A 20,257-nucleotide genomic window follows, 5' to 3' on the forward strand; every position below is an offset into this window, starting at 1 on the left:
ATCAATTTCACGAGGAAGAATCAGATTAAATCACAGATTGAATACACTCACGAAATGTCAAATGGAATTGAGATAAAGAATCAATGAGTTAAATGGTATATCGGAATAATGTATTAAATGAGAGACATATTTGAATAAGGCAATTATGGTACGGGATTGGGATGTCCAGGGTCCAAAAAACCTAGCAGTCATAAATGTTTGACACATGTCTGGGGAATACAAATTATCTTTGCACCTTAAAAAAATGATAAAATATGTATGCCCAAGCTGGTAAGAATATAAGATGGTGTGGAAATAAAGATCGAGTTGGGAAAAAAGGTGAATTATTCAATCTCTTTCGTTCATAATTTTTTTTTTTTTTTTTTTTTAATTTCGATAATTCCATCTCCATTCCATCAGATTACGAGTCTGCTAAAATGACTTATTTTCTGCTATTCGTTTCGATTCTCTGCAGAAAACGACTTATTTTCTGCTTTTGTTTCGATTCTCTGCATGAAATGACTTATTTTCTGCTATATTGTTTTCGATTCTCCTGCAGAGAAATGACTTATTTTCTGCTATTTGTTTCGATTCTCTGCAGAAAACGACTTATTTTTTCTGCTATTTGTTTTTCGATTCTCTGCAGAAACGACTTATTTTTTCTGCTACTTGTTTCGATTCTCTGCAGCAGAAACGACTTATTTTCTGCTATTTGTTTCGATTCTCTGTAGAAATGACTTATTTTCTGCTATTTGTTTCGATTCTCTGCAGAAACGACTTATTTTCTGCTATTTGTTTCGATTCTCTGCACTGAAATGACTTATTTTCTGCTATTTGTTATCGATTCTCTTGGAGAAATGACTTATTTTCTGCTAAATTTGTTTCGATTTCTTCTGCAAAACGACTTAAATTTTCTGCTATTTGTTTCGATTCTCTGATAAAACAGAAAACGACTTATTTTCTGCTACTTGTTTCGATTCTCTGCAGAAATGAACTTATTTTTCTGCTACTTGTTTTCGATTTCTCTGTAGAAATGACTTATTTTCTGCTATTTGTTTCGATTCTCTGCAGAAAACGACTTATTTTCTGCTATTATGTTCTTCGATTCTCTGTAGAAATGACTTATTTTTCTGCTATTTGTTTCGATTCCCTCTCTGTAGAAATGACTTACATTTTTCTTGCTTTATTTTGTTTCGATTCCTCTGCAAGAAACGGACCTTATTTTTTTGCTATTTTGTTCTCGATTCCTCTGCAGAAAACGAGCTTATTTTCTGCTATTTAGTTTTTCGATTCTCTGCAGAAACGATGGTCTACTACTCTATTTTCTGCTATTTGGTTTCGAAATTCTGCAGAAAATTTGACTATATCTTTCTGCTATTCGTTTTACCTGCACATGTTTCTTCTCGGTCCACCCTTACCATCATCTCTGTTGTGAACTATTGATATACATCAACCTGTATTAGGATTTTATTTGTAACCCACCAAATAAATTACAAAACCATACGGAAAAAGCCGACAGTTTGTCCTGATCGGACTAGTATACGAGCTGCGGCATGCACGCCGTGTCTGTTAACACGACCAAGCGTGAACAAGTGGGCTACGCGGAAGCTGAACTATTTGGCTCAAAAGAACATGGAAATTAAACAATGATATGATAGTATTGCTTAGCAATTTCAAATGTTGGAAATGAAAGCACGATCCGCGGGGGATTTTACCCCATCATGGTACAAAAACACGTTCTTTGTATTAAAACGTAGTAAAACAAGTCATGTGCTTATACAAATGTACCTCATTCACGCCATTGGTCGAAAAACGGGCAACCAGTAATCACGTGATTGTGTGTTTACCTCCAAAATATAGTGATTACTCTTACCTGAAATTTAGTATATATTATATAATTGCCTTTTGACGGAGATCTTATTTTCTTTCTGTTGTATTTATCTGCTGTGAAACATACAGCATATAAAACATATAAATTTAGAATTCTGCGAATTTAGCCGGGAGTAGCCGATCTTAGATTAAACGTGGAAATGACAGCTTTACAACTCATTTCAGTCCAATATTTATTGCAAAATAATATATATGTGCAAGTCAAAATGATATGCATGCATTATATAATAACATTTTGTAGTCTAAATATTTTCAAATTTTTTGTTGTTTTTTTCTCTCGAAAAAATGGCAAGCAAACAATCACTATATTTGGAAGTAAACACACAATCACGTGATCACTAGTAACCCATAATACATTTCTATATTTCGGCCAATGGCATGAATGACGTATAAGTACATGACTTGTCTTCACTACGTTTTTACTATAAAAAAGAGATGCAAACATATATTTATAAAAGTCAATGTTTTCTCGACTTTGGAGGTAAAACCACGGCTTGGGAGGATTTTTAGCCTAAAGATTACAAAAAGACCGTAATGAAAATTCGTTATGCCTTTATATAAGTGTTGTGGGGGATGTAAATATTTATATATACAATGGAGTTTGACGACTGGTTTGTCCGTTGTCAATAGTCTATAATGTGACAGGGTGAGGTGTGCTCATGGTTGTCTTTGAGAGTATGTTCCACTGGAAAACGGACAAGGACGCCGCTATCACAAGGAGATACAACACGCATATAAATAACCCAAGTCGCATTTTATCTCTCTAAGAGGAAGACCTTCTCTTTAACTCGGTCGGTTGAGCCGAGTTTGGTCTCTAATGGAAGCATCCTCGATACTTCAGAGATTACTACACACTTGACATCACTTCAAACAATGAAAGACGGCATACTAACGCCAATCTTATCACTAACAAAACGCTAACATCCAACTACAGAGGAAAAAACTGTCACTGATACCTTCTCCAAAATATTCGAAAGCCATAATCAAAACGAGACTGGATAAAGAATTGTACCAAACGCAGAACCCTCTCCAAAGAGGATTCACAGCAGGTGTCTCGTCCCTCGGTGTCGCTCTAATGGTATCGAAGGCCATCATCGATGATAAAGAGAGCAAAAAGGAACTGTACTTCGTCACCCTTGATGTCCGAAAAAGCGTTCGACACCGTGAATCACAAATTTCTCTTGGACAAGCTATACCACGCGGGGATAACTAGACCTCTGTGTGGGTCCTTCTCCGAAACATATACAAAAACTCCAGCATCAACATCCAATGGAAGGAAAACTAATCGGAAAAAGTGGATCTTAAACAAAGAACAAACATGGTGCAAAACTCTCACCAACGTTGTACAAGGCCTAAAAAAATACCATCTTAGACAGCAGCATTTAAAACTCGGCAATGGGCACACACATTGTTGACATCAACATTGCAAGCCCAACAAACGCGGACGACATAGCTCTACTTGCCAACAAACATCACGAAATGCAAGCTATTTTGGATCTTGTCACCAGACACGCGATCGAGTTACCATCAATGCCTCTAAATCAGAAATGATCTTCATAAAGGAAACTTCAAAAACCGAATTTCAACGGTGAACAAGGAAGATGACACATCGGAACATCTGACGAAGTGAAGCATCTAGGAATCTATCAAACAAACTCAGACAAACCAAATAGCACAGAAAATATCAAAAGATAAAGATAGTAATCAATCTATTCGCTCCTGATTCTATGCAAGACATGGCATTGTCACCGATGACAAGACTCGAGCTATCCCACGCCTATCCTTAGACCTAGATGTTATGTCATTACCGACCACAGAAATGGAGAACATTGAAAGGGTACATAGACAGATCCTTAAGGAGCTTCACGGACTCCTCACCTCAACAGCCAGTACTGCGGTCTATTCATTAATCGGTGTAGAACTAATTACGATAATACTCGAAAAGAACGTCATGACATTCTAAGAAACGTCAATATCGCCAGAAACACCGATTCAGTGGAAAACGCCATCATCCTCCGTACTCTGGCGAAGGATGCGCAAATATATATATATATATAGCGCGTCCTTCGCTACGAGGGCTTTTCGATAAACACAACTTACACTCAGTCTGGTCCATATTGGACAACCTTCCAAAAAAGACTGTGGAAAAGACTGTATGAAAAGCCTGGAAAAACACTCGTCGCTGCGCTACCTTCAAATAAATCCAACGTCGATCAGGGACGACCTGATTACCAACACACCTAAAAACTACAGAATAGAGCATTTCAAATTTATAATTTAATAATCCAAGATATAATTTCGGATATAATAGACTATAGTGATATGGAAAACCAAGATGGTTGCAATTATATTTCCTTGATCAACAGAAAGCGTTTGACAGGATAGAATGGGGATGGGTAATGAAATACTTGGAAGGAATTTTATTTAGGTAGAATTTTCGAAATTGGATTTATATGTTTTTAAAAGACTCCGAAAACCGTATTCAAACAAATGGTTTTACTTTCAAATATTTCAAGATCTGTTAGACAAGAATGTCCAATCTCTCCTGTACTATACATTATACAAGCAGAACCCATAGGGTATGTAATGTAAACAAAGAATTTGACAGTGCATAAATTCTGTTTTGTAACTAATGCTTATAAGGCAGGATACATGATTGTCTGTCCATTTGAATGACTTCATCAGACCTGAAGGTTTTCAACAGATTACCGAAGAAAAAGTAACGTGTCAAAATTATCGCTCATATCAATTATGACACATAAAACTAAAAAAACAAATTCACGTAATAAACTCAATATTCCAATTGCAACAGAATTATAAAAGGATCTTAAAAAACCTCTGGACGAGGCCCCCTCCCACACTCTCTCCCTTTTGGTGCTGTGCCCCTTTTAGTCTTTGCCACATGTGCCTGCAATGGTATATAAACCCAGCTACGCCCCTGCACCAAAAAAAAACAGCTACGCCCCTGCACCAAATTTACACGAAATATGTCGCATCTCTCGTGCTAAATCACCATGAACAGTCAGTCTGTAATTATCCACTCGGTTTATAATATCTAATTAATAATATGATTTCATATGTTACACTTATTTCTATTGGTTGGATCTTTGGCTTTTTAGTTTGAGGCCTCTATGATGTTGACTGATTTTTTCCTTGCTGACTGTCTTTATAATCTGTATCAGAGGTTAGCAGGGGACCTAATGTTTTTTTTCTAGGCCTATTTAAATTTCGCGCTACTTTACTTTAAAACTTCAAAACGAGGCTGACTTTCTACTTCCTCAACAATAAAACGACGCCGCCATTTTGGATTTTCCAAGAAGACCATGTGCGCGCAGGTGAAAGTAAAGCGGTGATTTGCATATGTGACGGAAGGAAACATCTAACCATAAATAGGTAAGATAATAAAGCAAACAATGGGTACTGTTTGAAGACTGTTTCACTGATTTAGAGCCTTGGGCAGAGTTCGTAACCAAGGTGGGTGCTGATGCACATTTAACCAAAACAAAATAGAAACGTTCTTTAGGTAAATCTGTGTATGCGATTTTGGTGCACACGTGTGTGTGTTTTTGGACATGGCAGTTCCTATTTATAGCTAAAGATGAAATTTTATTTATTTGTTTATATAACTACTTAGGCCTAGGCCTACTGACCCGTGTCACAAATCACGTTTAAAATATTGATTAAAGGTTGACTAGGCCTCCTTCAACAATACGATTACATTGCTACAGTAGTGGAGGTTAGTTTCGGATTAGAACGGAAACTCTTGTCAATAGTTACTTCACGTGTCTAATTAAATTCCTAAATCGGGATTGAGGGGAGTAATCTATCCATGACATTGATTTGGTGATCATAGATCTCTGAATTTTGGAATCCTCCAGTTGACTTTTAAGTTCATGTAATTTCTTTTGATAGACTCCAATTAAATTTGCAGTTTTATTTTGATTTTGATAGTTACCGCTATTTCTTCGAATGTACGTATACTGAAGGGATCTGTCTTAAGTTTCAGGTGCAGGCTTAGGTTTCCCTCAGGCCATAGTTTTTAGGGACAGATAGGTGAACAAGATGGCCGACAGGCCACCATCTTGGATTTTGATACTGTAGTCTTATGGTCTAGTACTAGCATAGTGCTAGTAATGATTATTATACCTTTGCTTCCTTTTTCGACGTAATAGAATAGGGAGTAGGGAATGAGAAAGCGATTCAAATCCAAATGATATGCCAGTCGTTTAAAAACCCGCTATTTGTAAAAGGGAAAAATAGTGAATAGGAGTGTCTATTGGTACCTGAAATTAGGCTAGTTAGAGATGCATTCAAATATTTCGGCTGGGACATTGAATGGATTAATCATGTTTGGGAGGGGAGGTGTGGATAACCTGCATTGGGGGATGTTTAGACTTAATTCGGCGAACTCTCCTCTGACTGTATCTCCACTTTCAACGAAAAAACAAAAAGCGCATATGTGATCTAGATTTGACGCTGCAGACGTACAACCTTGGTTTACTACATGGTCTCCAGATTCATCAACCTAGACGAGGAATCCTTCTCGAACAATTGTTGACTGATAGAGACAGTGGAAATACACTGCAAGTTGTTAAAACAGCAGTTAATATTTCAAAGGACTACTTCGTACGAGAAAAATCACTGGGCACTATCGATGATATGGAATGTGGAACAAGTGAAATATCAACGGGGTATATGTTATAGCATTTTTCTCAACAGTGTAATAAAACACTTATTGAATGGGTTTATTCAGGAAATATCACTTTTATTGTCCCCCTTGACACAACTATTTCCCTCGGCTTCGCCTCGGGAAATAGTTTATGTCTCGGGGGACAATAAAAGTGCTATTTCCCTCATACCCATTCAATAACTGTATTTTACTATAGTATAATGGTCCAGTACAACGCAGTGCTTATGCGCTCTTCAATTCGTTTAGATGCTTAAAATTTGAAATGATATGAGTGACAACCACATACAAGGGAATGATTTTAACAAGTTGGCTTTGATTTTTTTTTGTGTATGTTTTACTGATCATCTACTTTGGTTAATCATGCTGTTGTAAAATTCCGATGAGAGGAAACTCCATTACAGATATTTTACTTGATTAATTGATCAGACACTGCAAACCAACGATACTCGACGAACTTGATTAATTGGAACACCACTAGAATAGTGCTAGTATTATGACTATATATTGGACTATGGTGTTATTGTTCAGCAAGGTTCACCCTTGACCTTAGGCACAATGAAAGAGAAAATCTCCCTCACCTTGTTTCAATGAGATTTTTCAGATATATGGAAGGTATTTTTTTCTGGCTCTGTTTTTTTTTTTTTTTTTTTTTTTTTTTTTTAAGAGATCTTCTGTGTTAATGTTAATTGTTATGCGAACTTATTAAAGATCGATTATGACAGGCGTGTCATAGTTTTATTTCAATAAAATAAATAACAAGGTATATCTTGAAAACTATTTACATTGTGTGATTAAAAGTTATGTGCAAATTGTTTGTTATTGTCTGCAAGTTGTATCTGCATGTGTTGTTCATGAAAGAAAGTTTAGCTGGCCATGGTTTCCTGCTGAATTTGTGGTCTTATCATGATCAACCCACAGTCATGCATCTGTGTTTTGTACCACATGTGATCTCTATCTAAGCTGCTGTTATCTTTAAAAATATTTTTAATTAGCTCAGGTGAAGTGTAATTACAATATTATTATGTAGCTAGTGCTAGTATTATGGTCCAGTACCAGTATAGTGCTAGTAATGACTATATATTGGACTCTAGTATTATGGTCCAGTACCAGTATAGTGCTAGTAATGACTATATATATTGGACTCTAGTATTATGGTCCAGTACCAGTATAGTGCTAGTAATGACTATATATTTGGACTCTAGTATTATGGTCCAGTACCAGTATAGTGCTAGTAATGATTATATATTGGACTCTAGTGTTATGGTCCAGTACCAGTATAGTGCTAGTAATGATTATATCTTGGACTCTAGTGTTATGGTCCAGTACCAGTATAGTGCTAGTAATGATTATATATAAGTCATATATAATTAGTCATAATTAGAAAAAAAAACCAATATATACCACACCATATACACATATTTTGTGTTCACTGCAATAGTGTGCATATATATGCATACCGGTATCTTTGCCATAGATATAAAGGTCATCTGGAAATCCCAGTCTATTTTCATATTGGGGATTTCCCTTAGAAATTTTCAGTAGTGTCCCGTAATAGAATTAACACAATGAAATTAATTTGTTATACTATGTTTATGTAGCAGCACACATTTTGATGGATTTAGAAATTGGACAAAACCCAGAAATTTGAACTGTTTAACTGTAAGTTCAGCGAGTTAAAATGAGTCATTAATATATGATTGCATATTCAATTCAAAGTGATACATATTTGTTGCACATTGACTTGTAAAGTTGAACTTCATTTTACATATGTAATATATTCATCTATTCATTTCCAGTTCTGTCGTGTTCTGGTTGATTAAAGTCTGGAATTGAATTAATTATGATAAAGCTGTACTGCTGATAAGTCTTTATATCTAGTTGTTGCTCTATATATATATATAATATTACTTATAGTCTTTGAAGGTTTGGAGAATATAATTTATTATAGTGATACATAGCAACTCCAAACTTTTAAATTTTAATGATATAAAGTAAGTAGCTACTTAAATCCAGATTCTTGTCACACAAATTTTCTATCCTTGACATACTAAAGATGTGAAGATAGCTACACTATTTCATAATTAGTGTAGAGCAGTTTTCACAGCTACCTAAATTGATAATTTGTGTTTGCAAAATAAGTTTGCATTGATTACGTTCATGAGGATAAATAATTGAAAATATGGCGTTCTTTCCATAAAAGTCAGCTGGTAGATATTTAATCATGGCGATATAAAGATTAATAAAAATATTGTGGAAAGTAAATCACAGGTGAAAGGACTGTAAACATTTCACTTAACAGCTGAAAAAGGTAGTGATTTGTCATTTGTAGCTAACTTACTAGCTCTTAAATATATCTTTGAGCTCTATGTGTCCAGGAAGCATAAAAGACTGAAATTAACTTAGTTAAAGTGAGATATGATTTTAATTTCAGTCAGTGTGCAGACCTTGATCAACACAACTTTGCCTGATGATATAAATAGCACCAGAACCATGACCGATTCTGACAGTGACGGTATTCCTGACTTAGTGGACTCGTCCGACGAGGATTCCAAACCCAAAGTACCAGAAAAGAAAAATCAGTAAGTAGAGCAGTACTGATAATATAGAAATCTATTTTAATGGAAAGTTTTATTTGCAAATTTAAATAAAATAATATATATATATAAGTTTGTGATAGTTTTCTCTTAGACGTAGGTTTTAAAATGAGGTTTTATATGTGAGTGAAAAATAATTAATTATCAGATAATTTGTTTATGTCATTAGGGTAATATTGTTTATATTGATTTGTAAACATTATATATATATCTCCGAATAGACATATATAGCAACTTTTGTAAAGAAGAGAAAAAATGAATTAGCATGTACCGTAAGTAATAAGAAATGAAAATGATGATTTGCCCACTAAGTAGAATTGAACCAGAAATGAAAATTTTGATTTGTCCACTAATTAGAACTGAACCAGAAATGAAAATGATGATTTGCCCACTAATTAGAACTGAACCAGAAATGAAAATGATGATTTGCCCACTAATTAGAACTGCACCAGAAATGAAAATTTTGATTTGTCCACTAATTAGAACTGAACCAGAAATGAAAATTTTGATTTGTCCACTAATTAGAACTGAACCAGAAATGAAAATGATGATTTGCCCACTAATTAGAACTGAACCAGAAATGAAAATGTTGATTTGCCCACTAATTAGAACTGAACTCTTTGTCATCCCCCAGGTGATTATGCTGATATCTGGCTGAAGAAAAGTCCTAAATTCCTGGAGAAACAGGACAGCCATGTACGAGTATTTGCAATGGGGCCCTTCCTCTTTGCAGTCAATAACATTGTCCCTGCAGCCTGGATGGAGCTTGTCAGAAAACTCCGGGCTCCTGAAGTACAAGAAAAGGTGGGATGCCAGGCACTGGTCACAGAATTTTGTATCATTAGGCTAAATTACTTCAAATTATATATTTGTAACATTAATGTCTAACTCATCTTTTAATCATTAAGAAAAGGATAACTCGGAGAAAATACAACTATTGAACAAAACACATTGACCATGTGATGTTGTTTACCAGTAAAATAGACTTAGAACACTTATGATTGTATATTATATAAATTGTTAAATATTTGTCAATTACTGGTTTTACACTTAATTTTTGTCTGAGCAGGGAGGTGGAGCTGTCAAGCCTAGACTGGGAGGAATGGGCAGTAACAGATTTGGTAGAGGCTGTAACATTGTTTATGATCAGGAAACTGGTGGGTGGTACCAAGATATAGAATAATGTAAAATATAATAGCAGTTATTACATGTCTGAATTATACCAAATGCCTTTTTGAAACAAATCCCTTGTGGAAATGTTTAACATGTAGCCATATTTCATTCATGAAACAATTTAAATGTAAAATGGTTTTCATAAATAGACACACACAAATTAACCCTCTCAGGTAATAATGTATAGCCAATGTATGTTTGTATTTCAGAGGAAGAGAACTTTGCTGATACAAGTCCTTGAGTGTATCAGTGACATTGATAAACAGAAATCGGAGGCTCTCACTTACAATATCTGTCTCACAAGTGTAGAAAAGTATGACCTCGTCATCAAACTCTGGTAAGTTGATATATACAAAGAGGCTGTGATTTTAGGGAAATTTGACATACTACCATACATTAGAGTGATTTATGTAACAAAAACAACAAAAAAACTGACTGATTTAGGCCAAAAAAAATTAAATTAATTGTTAGTTTTCCAGGCCACTTTTTTAAAAAGTCAGTGCGGGTGGTACTATTTTTTATTTCTCTGAAAACAAATGCGGCAGATAACATTTTTTTTTTTTTCTCACTTGAAGGATATGAAAATCAATGAAAACACGTGTAGAAAATGTAAATTCTTACTCAGTCTTTAAGAACAGCTTTTAAATATCTCAATTGTCACTATATCCAAAGAAAACCAGTTGAAAATACATAATCCTGGGAGGAAACATTCCGTTTTGAGCAAATGCTGACATCGGCAGCCATTTTTTACCGGAAATGAAAGGTGCATACTAAAATTGGAGCCAATTTCCGGGTGCGTTTTCGAATGGAAATTTCGGGCGAGTTCGAATGGAAATTTGGGGTGCGTTCGATGCGGCTGTCTCGATTTTAATTTTTAGTTATGGGGAATAAAAAACGTTGGTGCGGGGGGGTAAGTGTCGATGCGGCGGGGCCTGAGAAACTAAGAATTAATTTTGTTTGGCCTTACTTCAAACAAAATGTTAACACTCTTAGACATGTTTAATATTTGTAGTCGATAATACAATTGCTTCAATTTGTTTTAGGGATCGAGCCATGAAAGTACCACCAAGTAAAATGCGAGAAATGGAAGCGAAATGTGCTGTCCTGTACATCGCCAAGTTATGTTAGTAGAACTGCTATCTTTCATCCTCTTTTAAGATATTGCAGTGTATCCTAGTATAAAAGTTCTGTATAGTGGCCATATTTTGTATTTTGCTTCTAGTATTTAAAGTTATTTTAGTGTAGAAATTTCTGGTCTGTATTGTGGTCAGGAAATGTCCACAATTTTATTAAGCCTGATGAAATGATGTTTTGAATTTTGAAAATTTCTGCTGTTTCTCTTTAACCTGGCATGAAAAGAAATTAGTTGTAAGACTCGCGAGAAATGTTACCTGGATTGGTGGGAAATAGATCAATTAAATGTTGGTTTGAAACAATTTATTATTTGAAATTAAAAATGGTCTTTGAGTAATACAATATTGAGTTAAATAACAAGGTTCAATTCAACTATGTTTTGAATAATGAATATTATTTCATATTTTTGTTAATTTCAGATGAAATGCTGGTAATGTCCTTGGCTAAAGAAGCAAAAGACTTTTCAGAAGAAGTCAGAAAAAATGTTCGCTCTAAGGTCTGTATTTCATTTATTGCATGTTTGAAAAATGAAAAACAAAAGAAAACATTCATTATAGCATGCCTCTGTATAATAGATGATGTAATTCTGTATATAGGGTAAAGGTACTTACTGTTGTGTTTATAATTATTCAAATTGTGTTGGTTACAGGACGGCACTGACCCCATGAAGTTTAAGGACGCTGGCAATGAACAGTACCAGCACGGCAAGTTTGAAACAGCTATTGATTACTACACCAAGGCAGCCAAATCAGAGTAAGTCGAGCTGGTGGTCCATGTCTAAGGGGGATAAACGAAATTCTGATGTCAAATATTGTAAACTAGGGCACAGAGTATTCATGAGTTAGATATCAGTACTAACAAAATATGTTGAATTAAAACAGGGTCTTAGGTACACGACCAAGTATCAACTGTATTTGAAATAAAATAATTAGTACCATGTTTACATAAAGATAACTTAAAGTCGTTGCAACTTCATTAAACATAGTTCATTAGATGTAGTATCGTAAAGAAACCCTGTAGTTTATAAGTTGTTAGAATTTTGTTTATCGGTCTAATGAATCTTTACTTTTAAGACAGCAAAGCTGGAACAAGTCAGTTGTATGTGGAATGGCTCAGTGAAAGTTGTGTATGTTTTTTGATTTTGAATTTCAGCCCTTTCAACCACATCTTCTTTGGGAATAGAGCTCAGACGTATAATAGACTTAAGAAGTTCAGGTAAGGCTCTTATCTACAAATAAGGAGGCATTTATAGGTAAATGAGAGCTGATGTTGTTGAAGGTAGAACTACAAAATCAATAAGATACTAGGCATTGAACTGTGGATATTAACAACAATGCTACCTACTGTAGAGTATAGACATTGATTGGGAAACTAAATCGCTTCAAATAATTCATAAGGAATATCAAATCTCTAAATTCAGTAAAAAAAAATTCGCCAAAATGAAATATACATATGCATCCACTTTTTGAATGGTATACATATGCATCCACTTTTTGAATGGTGTTTTGCAAAATTTAGGTAATTGAAAAATCAAAGTAATGATTGTTCATAAGAAAATGGTGAAATGTATGATAATTATGCTTACAGGGAAGCATTGGCTGACGGCAGGAGAGCAGTCGTCCTGAAACCAGACTGGCCAAAGGTAACATTATTATTATGTTAAGATGAGTTTCTGATCTAGTCACAGTGTCCGAAAATCTTAGCTTTTAGAGGTATATATGCAAAGTAAAAGATGATTATTTTAGCCAAAATAAAAAGTGTTTGATTAAAATATTTCATATTTGTTAAATTGGAAAACTGTCCATAAAGATTTAGCAATTTTATTTTTATACCAGTTTACTTGTACAAGTGTTTTGTTTTGGTGCAGGGTCACTATAGATATGCCCAGGCATTTAACCAGTTGGGGAAACTGGAGCAGGCTATAAAAGCCAACAAAAAAGGTCTGGAAATCTGTAAAAATAACAAACTCGCCTCCGAAAGTAACATTCGCCACCTTGAGCTGCAGGGAAAGGATTTCAAACACGAAAAGGAGAAGAGAGATACAGATGAAACGCTGAGAAAAGTTTTAGAGGAAAGTCATTTTGATAGTGAAAACAGGTCTGATTTAAAACCCTGTGTTTAAATGGAATTCCCCAATTCTCAGGTGTGCAATTCTCAAATGGAGGAAAAATAATCAAATGTAAGTGGTGGAACATTTTCAGATCTTGGGATGAATTAGTTTATGGTTGAATTACCGATTTTCGACTTTCTTTAGATAATTAACAAAAACACGAGAGCATTTGCTCGGTATATTGAGAATATGTACACGGATATGAACAAAAAATGTTACAGAAACACATTTTCATAAAAAAAATCCCCGTGTTTGAATGTGTTGGCTTACAAACAGACAAAACAAGAAACAAAATGTGTTCTTTATGATTTTTGTTGGTTTTCGAGTTTACGGTAGTGTTTTAATAGCAACGGGCATTTGTGTAATTTGTATTTAGTTAGTCACATGGTAACGGAGATCCTCCATATCGAGCCACAAACATACATTCTACATTTGCCGCATGGAAAACTATTTCATACTATTGCCTGCTGCCCATTGCATGTATGGAACATTTATCTCATGGCTTTAGGAAAAATATGTACTTAACGTCTAGTGTTGACTGTGAGAGAAAATTCTCTTGGAAATAAATGATTTTTAATGACAATAAAGTCCTACATAGATAAAACAACTTCTTTATGATGTTTGAAAAAAAATCTAATATATTTTGATCTAAGTAGTCACTAGAATTGAGATTCCGGATTTAGTCGCCTTTTATGATCATGCAATGCGGCAGCAGGCACAATTCTGACGTCATACTTTCAATTTAAGATTTTATAATTTGAACACTTACTTTAAACATTGAAAATCCAGAAGATACTTAATAGTCAGAGGATATCTTTCAATGAATATGACCTAATTTCTGCAACTGCCTCGGTAAATGTGACGCTAGAATGTACTCATCTTATGTAGATCGTGAAAAAAATCCAAATTAAGTGATTAACATCACTCTAAAGATTTTAAACGATTTCTCAAAAATAAAGAATTTTGATCTAGTAGCCATGAAATTAAGATTAAAAGTTTAGTCGCCTTTTTTTGCAGCAAGGCACACTTCTTACATACTACCTTCAATGAAGGTGTTGCTCGATATTAGCTCATAAAACCAGCTTTGATATTTAAAAAAACTGCTTTAGAGATGATAAAACAAAGAATGCTTAGGAAACTGTGACCTAATGTATGCGCGTAACCCAGCCAATATGATCCTAGGATGTAATCATCTTAAGCAGGTCATGTCCAAATGCAGTAATATGCATCAATCTCAAGCCTCAAACTCCTTGAAAAATATCAGGTTTTTAGCAAATTTACTAAAGTTTTTAATGCTAAAATAGAACAAATGCTAAACTAGGTCACTGTGACCTACTTCTTCAGTTTTCATCCGTTTTCTGAGATCAATTTCACAAAGAATCAATAAATCACAGATTGAATACACCACGAAATTCAAATGAATGAGATAAAGAATCAATGAGTAAATGGTATATCGGAATAATGTTAAATGAGAGACATATTTGAATAAGGCAATTATGTACGGGATTGGGATTCCAGGGTCCAAACCCTAGCAGTCATATATGTTTACCATGTCTGGGGAATACAAATTATCTTTGCACCTTAAAAAAATGATAAAATTTGTATGCCAAGCTGGTAATATAAGATGGTGTGGAAATAAAGATCGCGTTGGGAAAAAAGTGAATTATTCAATCTCTTCGTTCATAATTTTTTTTTTTTTTTTTTTAAATTTCGATAATTCCATCTCCATTCCATCAGATTACGAGTCTGCTAAAATGACTTATTTTCTGCTATTCGTTTCGATTCTCTGCAGAAACGACTTATTTTCTGCTATTTGTTTCGATTCTCTGCAGAAATGACTTATTTTCTGCTATTTGTTTCGATTCTCTGCAGAAATGACTTATTTTCTGCTATTTGTTTCGATTCTCTGCAGAAACGACTTATTTTCTGCTATTTGTTTCGATTCTCTGCAGAAACGACTTATTTTCTGCTACTTGTTTCGATTCTCTGCAGAAACGACTTATTTTCTGCTATTTGTTTCGATTCTCTGTAGAAATGACTTATTTTCTGCTATTTGTTTCGATTCTCTGCAGAAACGACTTATTTTCTGCTATTTGTTTCGATTCTCTGCAGAAATGACTTATTTTCTGCTATTTGTTTCGATTCTCTGGAGAAATGACTTATTTTCTGCTATTTGTTTCGATTCTCTGCAGAAACGACTTATTTTCTGCTATTTGTTTCGATTCTCTGCAGAAACGACTTATTTTCTGCTACTTGTTTCGATTCTCTGCAGAAATGACTTATTTTCTGCTACTTGTTTCGATTCTCTGTAGAAATGACTTATTTTCTGCTATTTGTTTCGATTCTCTGCAGAAACGACTTATTTTCTGCTATTTGTTTCGATTCTCTGTAGAAATGACTTATTTTCTGCTATTTGTTTCGATTCTCTGTAGAAATGACTTATTTTCTGCTATTTGTTTCGATTCTCTGCAGAAACGACTTATTTTTTGCTATTTTTTCGATTCTCTGCAGAAACGACTTATTTTCTGCTATTTGTTTCGATTCTCTGCAGAAACGACTTATTTTCTGCTATTTGTTTCGATTTTCTGCAGAAATGACTTATTTTCTGCTATTCGTTTTACCTGCACTGTTTCTCGGTCACCCTTATCTCTCTGTTATTGATATACATAACTGTATTTGATTTATTTGTAACCCACAAATAAATACAAAACCATACGGAAAGGCCGACGGTTGCCGATCGGACTAGTATTCGAGCTGCGGATGCACGCCGTGCTGTTAACGCGGTGAACAAGGAAAACAAGTATTAGCGTCACAAAAAGACAAGTGGGCTACGCAGAAGCTGAACTATTTGGTTCGAAAGAATATGGAAATTAAACAATGATATGATAGTATTGCTTAGCAATTTCAAATGTTGGAAATGAAAGCACGATCCGCGGGGGATTTTCCCCCATCATGGTACAAAAACACGTTCTTTGTATTAAAACGTAGTAAAACAAGTCACGTGCTTATACAAATGTACCTCATTCACACCATTGGTCGAAAAACGGGTAACCAGTAATCACGTGATTGTGTGTTTACCTCCAAAATATAGTGATTACTCTTACCTGAAATTTAGTATATAATTTTGCCTTTTGACGGAGATCTTATTTTCTTTCTGTTATATTTATCTGCTGTGAAACCTACAGCATATAAACATATAAATTTAGAATTCTGCAAATTTAGCCGAAAGTAGCCGATCTTCGCTGATCCTAGATTAGATGGTTAGACCAATTGGATTTGGCAATCTGCATTATATCATTTATAGATAAAACGTGGAAATGACAGCTTTACAACTCATTTCAGTCCAATATTTATTGCAAAATAATATATATGTGCAAGTCAAAATGATATGCATGCATTATATAATAACATTTTGTAGTCTAAATATTTTCAAATTTTTTGTTGTTTTTTTCTCTCGAAAAAATGGCAAGCAAACAATCACTATATTTGGAAGTAAACACACAATCACGTGATCACTAGTAACCCATCATACATTTCTATATTTCGGCCAATGGCATTCATATGACGTATAAGTACATGACTTGTCTTCACTACGTTTTTACTACAAAAAAAAAAAAAAAAAAGAGATGCAAACATATATTTATAAAAGTCAATGTTTTCTCGACTTTGGAGGTAAAACCACGGCCTGGGGGGATTTTTAGCCTAAAGATTACAAAAAGACCGTTATGAAAATTCGTTATGCCTTTATATAAGTGTTGCGGGGGATGTAAATATTTATGTATACAATGGAGTGGGACGACTGGTTCGTCCGTTGTCAATAGGCTATAATGTGACAGGGTGAGGTGTGCTCATGTTGTCTTTGAGAGTATGCTCCACTGGAAAACGGACAAGGACGCCGCTATCACAAGGAGATACCACACGCATATAAATAACCCAAGTCGCATTTGATCTCACTAAGAGGAAGACCTTCTCTTTAACTCGGTCGGTTGAGCCGAGTTTGGTCTCTAATGGAAGCATCCTCGATACTCCAGAGATTACTATCACTGACGTTATACCAACCCCTGGACTATCTTATATTAAAAGTAAAGACAGTTCAAGAGAAAAAAACTTTTCAATCACAGACATGCAGAGACTTCCTTTGAAGATTACAGAGAGAGCGACGCCCAACTTCAAAGCAACACAGTCAACCACAGTGTTCTCTTATACTAAGGCTCCTTTGCCATTATGTACATCAAAGAAGCAAATTAATTGTGTTTGCTGGAGTGCCATCAGTTTTCCTCCGAGATAGGTAGTCCAGTCGTGAAATTAACGTTTTCAATAAACTATTGCTACACCTTGACATCACTCAAACAATGAAAGACGGCATACTAACGCCAATCTTAAAATGGGAAAATACAAAACGCTAACATCCAACTACAGAGGAAAAACTGTCACTGATACCTTCTCCAAAATATTCGAAGCCATAATCAAAACGAGACTGGATAAAGAATTGTACCAAACGCAGAACCCTCTCCAAAGAGGATTCACAGCAGGTGTCTCGTCCCTCGGTGTCGCTCTAATGGTATCGAAGGCCATCATCGATGATAAAGAGAGCAAAAAGGAACTGTACTTCGTCACCCTTGATGTCCGAAAAGCGTTCGACACCGTGAATCACAAATTTCTCTTGGACAAGCTATACCACGCGGGGATAACTAGACCTCTGTGGGTCCTTCTCCGAAACATATGCAAAAACTCCAGCATCAACATCCAATGGAAGGAAAACTATCGGAAAAGTGGATCTTAAACAAAGAACAAACATGGTGCAAAACTCTCACCAACGTTGTACAAGGCCTATAAAAATACCATCTTAGACAGCATTTAAAACTCGGCAATGGGCACACACATTGTTGACATCAACATTGCAAGCCCAACAAACGCGGACGACATAGCTCTACTTGCCAACAAACATCACGAAATGCAAGCTATTTTGGATCTTGTCACCAGACACGCGATCGAGTTACCATCAATGCCTCTAAATCAGAAATGATCTTCATAAAGGAAACTTCAAAAACCGAATTTCAACGGTGAACAAGGAAGATGACACATCGGAACATCTGACGAAGTGAAGCATCTAGGAATCTATCAAACAAACTCAGACAAACCAAATAGCACAGAAAATATCAAAAGATAAAGATAGTATCATCTATTCGCTCCTGATTCTATGCAAGACATGGCATGTCACCGATGACAAGACTCGAGCTATCCCACGCCTATCCTTAGACCTAGATGTTATGTCATTACCGACCACAGAAATGGAGAACATTGACAGGATACATAGACAGATCCTTAAGGAGCTTCAAGGACTCCTCACCTCAACAGCCAGTACTGCGGTCTATTCATTAATCGGTGTAGAACTAATTACGATAATACTCGAAAAGAACGTCATGACATTCTACGTCAATATCGCCAGAAACACCGATTCAGTGGAAAACGCCATCATCCTCCGTACTCTGGCGAAGGATGCGCAAATATATATATATATAGCGCGTCCTTCGCTACGAGAGCTTTTCGATAAACACAGCTTACACTCATTCTGGTCCATACTGGACAACCTTCCAAAAAAGACTGTGGAAAAGACTGTATGAAAAGCCTGGAAAAACACTCGTCGCTGCGCTACCTTCAAATAAATCCAACGTCGATCAGGGACGACTGATTACCAACACCTAAAAACTACAGAATAGAGCATTCAAATTTATAATTTAATAATCCAAGATATAATTTCGGATATAATAGACTATAGTGATATGGAAAACCAAGATGGTGCAATTATTTTCCTTGGTCAACAGAAAGCGTTTGACAGGATAGAATGGGGATGGGTAATGAAATACTTGGAAGGATTTTATTTAGGTAGAATTTTCGAAATTGGATTTATATGTTTTTAAAAGACTCCGAAAACCGTATTCAAACAAATGGTTTTACTTTCAAATATTTCAAGATCTGTTAGACAAGAATGTCCAATCTCTCCTGTACTATACATTATACAAGCAGAACCCATAGGGTATGTAATGTAAACAAAGAATTTGACAGTGCATAAATTCTGTTTTGTAACTAATGCTTATAAGGCAGGATACATGTTTGTCTGTCCATTTGAATGACTTCATCAGACCTGAAGGTTTTCAACAGATTACCGAAGAAAAAGTAACGTGTCAAAATTATCGCTCATATCAATTATGACACATAAAACTAAAAAAACAAATTCACGTAATAAACTCAATATTCCAATTGCAACAGAATTATGAAAGTATCTTAAAAAACCTCTGGACGAGGCCCCTCCCACACTCTCTCCCTTTTGGTGCTGTGCCCCTTTTAGTCTTTGCCACATGTGCCTGCAATGGTATATAAACCCAGCTACGCCCCTGCACCAAAAAAAACCCAGCTACGCCCCTGCGCCAAGTTTACACGAAATATGTCGCATGTCTCGTGCTAAATGACTATGACCAGTCTGTAATTATCCACTCGGTTTATAATATCTAATTAATAATATGATTTCATATGTTACACTTATTTCTATTGGTTGGATCTTTGGCTTTTTAGTTTGAGGCCTCTATGATGTTGACTGATTTTTTCCTTGCTGATTGTCTTTATAATCTGTACCAGAGGTTAGCAGAGGACCTAATGTTTTTTTCTATTTGAATTTCGCGCTACTTT

General features: G+C 35.2%; 1 protein-coding gene across 1 annotated transcript; it reads left to right on the forward strand.

Annotated features, from left to right (window-relative positions):
• The first annotated feature begins 9,775 nt into the window (after positions 1–9,775).
• LOC138317623 (uncharacterized) lies at positions 9,776–15,236 on the forward strand. Its single transcript, XM_069259416.1, has 9 exons — positions 9,776–9,957; positions 10,223–10,310; positions 10,536–10,663; positions 11,370–11,449; positions 11,880–11,956; positions 12,110–12,213; positions 12,613–12,675; positions 13,048–13,102; positions 13,328–15,236. Exons 1-9 carry the CDS (start codon positions 9,848–9,850, stop codon positions 13,580–13,582), a joined length of 960 nt encoding a protein of 319 aa, XP_069115517.1. The 5' UTR covers positions 9,776–9,847; the 3' UTR covers positions 13,583–15,236.
• Positions 15,237–20,257: the final 5,021 nt, after the last annotated feature.

This window comes from Argopecten irradians, chromosome 3 (genome assembly GCF_041381155.1).
Source record: "Argopecten irradians isolate NY chromosome 3, Ai_NY, whole genome shotgun sequence".
Classification (NCBI taxonomy): Eukaryota; Metazoa; Mollusca; class Bivalvia; order Pectinida; family Pectinidae; genus Argopecten; species Argopecten irradians.